The sequence below is a fragment of the Acinonyx jubatus genome, chromosome A1, assembly GCF_027475565.1.
Source record: "Acinonyx jubatus isolate Ajub_Pintada_27869175 chromosome A1, VMU_Ajub_asm_v1.0, whole genome shotgun sequence".
Lineage (NCBI taxonomy): Eukaryota > Metazoa > Chordata > Mammalia > Carnivora > Felidae > Acinonyx > Acinonyx jubatus.
The window spans coordinates 203,925,545-203,934,624 of NC_069380.1; the positions used below are offsets into that span (position 1 = coordinate 203,925,545).

Below are 9,080 nucleotides of genomic sequence, written 5' to 3' on the forward strand. Positions count from 1 at the left end.
TCAGATCCATCCCAGAAAAAATGAGAATAAAAACAGCAACTATAGTGTTGGAGTTCTGAGGGTTGAATGAGATGCTGGATGTGTAGGGCTCATTCACTGGTATACAACAGACATTCTGTAATTCAAAACTGTTATTGCTATGATTTTGGTTCTCATTGAAAAGAGAGAGATACACTAAATAGTTTGGTTCAGAGGATTTGAAACCATTCATAATGACCTTTCCTTACAGTTTGGAGACAGATAGTAAATCTAGTATGAAGTGTTTATAATTCTAGAGCATGGGAATGTGCTATGAAGCCTAATCCAGAAATGGCATTGTATTGGCAAAACCTGTCACTGAAGTCAGGGGTATGAAAGAACAGAGTTGGTTGCAGAGTGTTCTGCTCTGAGCGTGGTGACTTTTATCTTAAGCTGTTTCTTGAATAAGATACAGCTTGGCCTCTAATACCAGCAGGTTCTTGACTCAAACTCCGTGGTGTTAAGGATCTCAAGGCTTCTTTCTTTCTTGTAGGTTCCTTCATATAAACCTGTTGTGGACCTGGATTGAGTATAGGAGATGCCTTTAGTGGAGCCATAGGCAAGGATTCTCCAGGTTCCTTGAGCCTCACTCACTGGAGGTACTAGTAGGATTAGAATTGTAGGTGGGCAGCTACCTTGCAGAATGCTGTAGAGGAAGAAGGATCTCAGAAATCAACCAACCCAGGGGCACCTTGGTGGCTCGGTCGGTTAAGGGTCTGACTCTTGATTTCAGCTCAGTTCATGACCTCATAGTTCGTGGGATTGAGCCCTGTGTCTGGCTCTGTGCAGACAGCACAGAGCCTACTTAGGATTCTCTGTCTTCCTCTCTCTCTCTCTCTCTCTCTCTCTTAATCTGTCTCTCTCTCTGCCCCTTCCCCACTTGTGTGTGCATGCATGCTCTATCTCAAAATAAACTTAAAAAAATTTTTTAATTAAAAAAAAAAAAAATCAACCACCCCAGTAGCTGTTTTACACACAGTGAACTAAGGCCAGAAGAGATTATGTGAACTTCTCAAGGCCGCACAACAAACTGGTGACACAACCAGACTTAGAACCAAAAGGTTCCTGTGAAGCAGCAAAATGTAGAAGAAAGAACACAGGTTGGAGTCAGGCTGCTTTAGTTTGAATCCTGGTTCTGCCACTTAGAGGTATATTTAGAGGACACTAAATCTCTCTGAACTTCGTTTTCATCTGTAAATCCAGAATGAAATATCTAGTTGTGTTAGTGTCCTATGGCTGCCATAACAAGTTATCATAAACTTGATGCCATAAAACCAAAGAAATGGATTGTCTCACAATTCTGGGAGCCAGAAGTCCAAACCAAGGTGTTTTGGGGGACCATGCTGTCTTTGAAGGCTCTAGGGAAAGATCCTTCCTTGCTTCCTCACAACTTCTGGCGGTTGCTGGCAGTCCTTGGGTTTCCCTGGCATACAGCAGCATCACTGTTGTCTCTGTCTGTATTGTCACATGTTTTTCCCGAAGTGTGTTGGTCTGTTTCTGTGTCTTCACGTGGCCTTTCCATAAGGACGTTAGTCATTGGATTTGGGGTTCACTCTAATCCAGTGTGGCCTGATTTTATTTATTTATTTATTTTTTTTAAGCACTTGTCAGTATTTAATGAACCTCTCTTCATGTGGCTTCAAGCTACCAGGACACAGACTCCTCCCACACCCTTAATCTTCTCCTCAGCTCTTCTACTGACGAATTTGGCCTTCCCCATGACAGGCTGTTTGGGGAGTTTCCCTTTCCCAAAACTTTGTCATAGCCCGATCGCACCACATCGCTGATAGGAGCAGCTCCCGTCTTGTTTTTGGCAGCCTTTTCCTGTGACTGCTCACTGACCAAGGTCCACAGTTTATTGAGGCTGACAGTTGGGCAGAAGCCCTGGTTCCTTTTTATGTGGTAATGCCTCACACCAGCTTTTCTGAAGTAACCTGGCTGGTATTTGTCAAAGTTGACCCTGTGGGGATGCATGCCACCGGCATGACCCCGGCCTCCTGGGTGCTTCCGGTGCTTGCGGACGCAGCCATGTCCGTGGCTCACGTGGCCCCGAAGTTTCCAGGTCTTCCTCAGTCTGGATGGCCTGTTGGCAGCCCGGAGGAGAGAGCCAGTATGGCCTGATCTTAACTAATTACAACTGCAAAGACGCTATTTGCAAACAAGGTCACATTCTGAACTTCTGGGTGGACAAGAAGTTTTGGAGGGATGCTATTTAACCCAGCACAGTAGGGTACAGCACTGTTGCCTGGATGAAATCACGTATTGTCTACGAAGTATCTAGCGTGGTTGCTGATCCATGTTAGTTCACATGGTAGGTAGCTCGACAACTGTTGGTTCTCTGCCTTTCTTTCCAACCCCCAGCCCCGTGGCCACTTGGCCGTTGCAGAACTCCAGGCACTGAACTCACTCTGTTTCCACAGTCTGCGTCTCCCTCTTTCTGCAGTTATTCTGGTATGTTCCCAGCCTTCTTCACTGGCCGGTTGTAATTGTTTTGGATACCCGTTCTTTTATTGAGATTCTGCTCATTTGCAGCTTTCCTAGTTCTAGTTTTCAAGGAGCTTTACTGTAAATATAGTTGGATGAAAAAACAACAAAGGGCTGCAGAGCACAGTTATCGGCAAAGGGACTGCTTTTTATTTAATTAGCAAAAACAAAGAAGTACATCCAGTTTTGACAAGGATACTGTGAAAAAGTAAACTAATAATACCTTTGTTGGGGCTCTTAAAACTGTTACACCTTTTCCAAAAATCAATAAAAATAATATACTTTTGCTTTATTAATCTCAGAACTGGGAATCTGTCCTAAGGTAATAATTCAAAATACAGAAAACACCACAAATATTCATCAAAACATGATTTATGCTAGCAAGACTTAAATTTTTTTTAAGTTTATTTATTTTGAGAGAGAGAGAGACAGGACAAGTAGGGGAGGGGCAGAGAGAGAGAGAGAGAGAGAGAGGGAGAGAGAGAGATTCCAAAGCAGGCTCTGCACTGTCAGCAGGGAGCCCAGTGTGGGTCTTGAACTCATGAGATCATGACCTGAGCTAAAACCCAGAGTTGGGTGCTTAACCAACTGAGCCACCCAGGTGCCCTGATAGTAAGACTTTAGAAACAATGTAAGTGCCCAACAATAAGGATAGTTTAGGTAAACTGTGGTTTGTCCGTTTGAGAGAACATTATACAACTATTTAAATATAAATATGAAAAATATGACTTATTTTTTAAGTGAGAAAAGATAATTACAAATAGATTCATATGTGATTGTGATAAGTGTATGGGGTAATGTCAAAATGAGTAATTTTTTTCTATGTTATAAATTTTCTATAATTTGAAAATATTTTTGTATAATTTTAAGTAGGACAGCGATAATGTAAGGACATAATCCATACAGTTGGGTGACTTGGTAGATTTCCCATTTCATCTTTTGGGTGCTAGAGGCTGTGATGCTTAGAGCACTGCTGTTGGCATCAGGTGGAAGCAAGTGTCATTTCTCAAACAGATTAGGACAAACCAGTGTTGTGGGAGCAGTTGCTAGTCAGGGGGTTCCTACCTGCATGACCACTAAACTGGACTCATGAGTTATGGGGCCAGTGACTCACCCCTGACCATAGACAAGCAGCCCCATGAAGGGCTCAAGTAGATGGATACTAATATCACTTGCCTCGAGAAAAATCTAAAAAGTCAAAACAAAGATGTGACAACAAAAAAAATTGCAAAGGTTTGTTGGTGTGATTTACATTTTATTTTTGCTTCTGGTGAATACATAATAATCCTCCCCTCCCCCAACAAGTGAGAAAAAAATGAAGAATATTATTGAGATACATAAGTTCGTAGGTTACTTTGGACTGTGAATACAAGTTTAATACGGATGATAAAGCTTTAATAATTTATCTTTTTGATATTGGTAAAGTCAAAGAATTCATAACTCCTTGGCTCAATTGTATTTACTCATGTTATTAGTTATTTCTAGTCATTTATTTGGGAAATATTTATTGATTCTTATCACAGTCTTAGACTTGATTATATCTCATGTTAATTTTCTGAATTTCTGTTTATTAGTTTACTATTATGATAATTTTAAAGTACTTCAAAAATAAGGAAAACATACATCACTAAGTTTCATTTCCATTATATGTTCTCAAAGAAGTGGTTCTCAAATTTAATGGGTGCAGGAATCACCAGTGATGATAGTTAAAAATGCAGTTTTCCGGGCATTAACCTCAGAGGCTAGAGAGGAGTCTGGACGTCTTTGAAAGGAGGAAAGCAGAGGGTGCTGCCGCAGGTGGGCTCCCACTCACGCTTTCCAAAAGTGAAAAGTTAGCCACATGAAACCACGTGCCCCCAAATATTTTCCTTTAATATTTGAGGTTGAACATTAATTATCACCGTAAAAAAAAACAATAAAGATGAAAAGTGTTAAAATTTGGCATTGTTTTCCAAAACATGAGTTTTCTTTTCCTTTTTTGGAGGTATGTAAGGAAAGCTCATCACCACGCTGTGAATGATGTCAACTCCTCTGTTCCTAGCACATTTTTGACACGTCACCCTTTTATTTCACAACAAACATGCTGAGGCAATGTTCCTTTTGTTTTAAGAGCTGACGACTGTCAGTTAATTATATCATGTGCTGAAGGAAAATTAATAAGGAATGCATTCAACTACAACTTGCATTTTCAGTGTTATTATCACAAATGAGTGCATTTCAGACACTCTAATATTAGAATCTAGATTCTCATAATGCAGTGTCTACTGTGAAAACCACGTGTAATTGTGTTCTTAACACTCATTCATCCAGTGGTGTCTGAGCTATGAGGGTTAATAAGTCACTTTCCAGTATGTGAGGTCTTTCTGTTTCCCTTCCTTGAGAAAGCAGATGGGTGATTTATTTTTAAAAAATCTTACAAGAGAATGGTATAGAAGCCAGTTAAGCCTCGCCTTTTTCCAGAGTTGTCTTTACCTGCAGAATTATCTAGCATAATAAAATGAGGGGTAGCTTCTAAATTAAAGATTGCTAAGGCAATGTTTCTTAAACTTTGTTTGCATAAGAACAATATACCATATATAATATTTTTATTAATATTCAGATTTATGGGCCTCCATTCCAATTTATTAAATCTCAAATGAGGACTGAGAATTTACATTTTAAAATACATCCCCGTTTGTTAAACACTGATAGACTGCCTTATATACTTTGAGGAATTTCTCCCCTTGGGAATTTTGTAAAATAACTTAGGAGAGGTAATTATGAGTGACCTATGCTTTGAAACTTTTGGAGGAACTTATTTTAAACCTTAATTAAGGGGAGTTTAGCAGCTTAAAAGAAGCATTGAGAAGTTTTCCGAACATGGATTTTATATTTGGATGGCTATTGGGAATAAGTACACCATTGTATTTCTTTTTGGAAAACCATGGCCTTTGGCAAGGCCAGAAGTTATTAGGATTTCCAAAACCCTGACAGTGAGAGAACCAAAGGAGTAACAAAGTGTGACAGTGATGGATGGCCCTATGCCAGGCAGTGCTCTAAGCATCTTGTATGTATTAATGAGTTAACCTGACAAGTATCCTACAAAGTAGATATTATTATTTTACTCATCTTGTAAATGGGAAACAGAGGTAGTGAGAAGTGAATTAGCTTGTCCCCTTCTGTAGCTTGTGAGAAACAGATCCCAGGTTGTTCTGAACTTGAGCATTCTGAAGTGGGGTCTGGGCCTCCACTACTGCACTATGCCACTGATGAAGGGCTGGTTCTCTGGGAAACTCATTTACCTTTCAACCAAATAAGGGGCTTTTTATATTAAGGTGAGTATCTACAAAGGCAAAGCAATGACCTATATGCCACTTAGAGCTTTTTGATCTACGCTTCCTAAGATTTCTGGAGAAGGCCAACATGAGAGAAAAATAAAAGTAATAGCAAAGGCATTTACTTCAGTATTTGCTTGAACATTTGCTCTCAGAAGTAATAACTATTATCTTTTCAATTATATGAGTAGAGTCTTAGAGTCTTCTCTTTAGAGTCTTAAGAGTCTACAGAAAATTTAGGGATCATTTGGCTCAACATTAAGTATTTCTTCAATGAATGAATGAAAAGTTGGGCCCATTTTGCACATCTACAAGGATGTTCTGCAGGCTGATCAGTGTAACAATTTGCATAAGCATCATTAGAATTATGAGGGGAACTTTAGAAGTCAGTCAAGTCTAGAGGGAAAAAGCAGTGTAGATGTGGTCCCATGTCAACCTCCAGGAAGGGTACATTGGGAGGACTAGAACCCCATGTTCAAGTGGGATGAACTGTGTGCCTGGGCTTCAACCTGAGAATCTAGAATGAATGCAGGATGGCTACCCAAGTAGGGTAGACTTGCTTTGTACTAATGGTTTCCGTATTAGTTTTCTATTGCTGCTGTAATAAGTTACCACATACTTAGTGGCTTGAAACAACACAGTCTATAATCTTACAACTCTGTGCATTGGAAGTCTGATGCAGACCTCACTGACTAAAATCAAAGTGTCAGCAATGCTGTGTTCCTTTGTGGAGGTTCTAGGGGAGAATCTTCTTCTTTGTTTTTCTAGCTTTCCAGGTCCATGTACCTTGGCTTGCAGGTCTCTCCATTTTCAAAGCCAGTAATGGCAGGTTGAGTTGTTTTCACATTATATCACTCTGATTTCCTCTTCTGTACCTCTCTTCCACTTTTAGGAACCTTTCTGATTATGTTGGGCCCACTCAGATAATGGAGGGTGATTTTCCTTTTTAAAGGTGAGCTCATTAGCAACTTTAATTCCACCTGTAACCTTAAATTCCTCTTTGCCATGTAACCCAGCATATTCACAGGATCTAGGGAGTAGGGTGTGGACATGAGCATGGATGTTCTGCGGAGATCTTTATTCTGCCTACCACAGCTTCCTAAAGAGTAAGGCAATTAGAGGGAAGGAACGTGTTCTAGGATGTAGGGCTCAGTCATCCAAGACTGGATGTCTGACTAAAACGGAAAGCTGCCTGCTCCTGTTCTTGGCAGTTGCAGATTCTGGCAGATGCTGGTAGAGAAACTGTGAGCTGGTTGGCAGAATGAAGATGGAGAGACCATATCATATCTGGAAGGTCTGAAAGAGTCTTATTGGCTGAGAACTCCTCACCTTCTGTGCGCTGACTTCATTAATGGAGTTTGTCCTAATGTTTTTAGAGAAAGAAGGTACTAAGGATTTTTCTCTTAGTCGGAGGACAAGCCAAGTCCTTTACCAGCTCAAGCATAGAAGGGCAGGTAGGAAGGAATACGTGTAGAGTTGGAATCCTAGGTAAAAGAGGTAGAAACATGAGCCAAATATACCTACGTTTCCTCTGTCCCTCCTTCCCCTCACTCTCTCCTTACTTTCTTCCTTCTTTCTTTCTGGTTTTCAAATTTGTGCTGTCAGTGTGTTTGGGGAAGGTATTATGAACATAAACACCGCTATTATCTAAACAGGTTATGTGTCCACAGGGTCAAAATCAGGCTCATTGTAACAAAACAGGACTAATAATAAAAGCAAAATTTCATCCTTTTTTTTTTTTTTTTTTGAGAGAGTGAGCGGGAGAGGGGCAGAGGCAAAGGGAGAGAGAGAGAATCTTAAGCAGGCTCTACACCCAGCACTGAGCCCACTGCGGGGTTCAAACTTATGACCACGAGATCATGACCTGAGCCGAAATCAGTAGTTGGATGCTTAACTGACTGAGTCACCCAGGTGCCCCTCATCCGCATTTTTAAACTTTTATTTTATCTTACCAATAAGAGCTAAAGCATTAAGTGAAAAATAGCATGGTTTGCAGAGTGAGGGAGATATTATAGAATATAGCTTAAAAAAATGATACAGTTGAGTGTTGGAGACCTTTGTTTTTGTAAGTTAAGCTAAGTGGAAGTGGTAGATTTGGACCCAAGAGAGGAATCATGTGACCTCCTAAATGAGAAGAAACCCACAAGTCATTAGTCATCTAGTTGATATTATTTTAATCACACAAAACGCTGCTGTACATCATTACAGGACTTTCCATTTGTTCTCCAAAGCAGACTAGACCTCTCTTAGGTTGGTTTATGTGCTTACCTAATTCCTGTTGTTTGGGTGACTGCACGGACAGGATGATCGAAACAGTTAGGGACTTGCCTGACACAAAGCCATAAGCTATTGGAACAAGTGCTTTGAACAGAGGCATCATGGGCCCCATGGGGGGAAGAGGAAGCCACAAAGAGCATCAGAACATGAAAATATAGGTCACATCTGCCATCCTGGGCATAGAGTGCACACCTTTTTTGCCACCAAGAGCATGGGCAGGAGGCAGGAAGGATATGCATTAGAAGATACATTATTGTTGACTACAAAGGGTAGAAATTTTTGTGTCTTTGACTTCTTTTTTTTCGCCCAATAGAGGTAGCTCTCTTGTCTCTCTATGGGGACTGGGTGGAGGGGTGCTGGTGGCAGGGAGGCTGACAACAGACTTCCTCTGGAGAACCACTGCTTAGATTTTTCAATAGTTTTTTTTTTTTTTTTTAAGTTTTGAGAGAGAGAGTGCATGTGTGCATGCACAAGCTGGGGAGGGGCAGAGAGAGATGGAGAGAGAAAGAATCCCAAGCAGGCTCCACATTGTCATCGCAGAGCCCGATGCAGGGCTTGAACTCATGAACTGTAAGATCATGACCTGAGTCGAAATCAAGAGTCAAGTGTTTGACTGACTGAGCCACCCCAGCGCCCCTCAATAGTTTTGAAGTCTCTGTATAAAAACAAAACAAAAACAAAACTTTAGTATGCAAAGCATGGAACCTTTAGCAACTCTCTTGCCAAAATGAGCTTATTTGAGCATAAAGTGGAATATGGTACAATTGGAGGAAAAGTGAGCAGCCACCTGATGAAAATAAACAAATAGCCATTCAACAGCAAGAATGTCTTCTTAAATTCACTTCTTTGTTTATCTCTGTACTTCCAATTTGCCAGGCTCCAGGTGTCTTAAGTATGTTCCAAGAGGAGCTTTACCTAAGGACACTCAGTGTTTACAAAGCAGGGAGATTTTTCTTGAATATTGGCACTCTGTCTTTCCCCCCAGAG

General features: G+C 40.6%; 1 protein-coding gene across 1 annotated transcript; it reads right to left on the bottom strand.

The window, feature by feature from the left end:
- Positions 1 to 1,206: 1,206 nt before the first annotated feature.
- Positions 1,207 to 8,205, bottom strand: LOC106970885 (60S ribosomal protein L27a-like). The gene is given in 5 exon segments (XM_053223420.1): positions 1,207 to 1,770; positions 1,773 to 2,101; positions 3,617 to 3,690; positions 6,692 to 6,915; positions 8,085 to 8,205. Coding segments are annotated over 5 exon segments (861 nt in total). The 3' UTR covers positions 1,207 to 1,657.
- Positions 8,206 to 9,080: the final 875 nt, after the last annotated feature.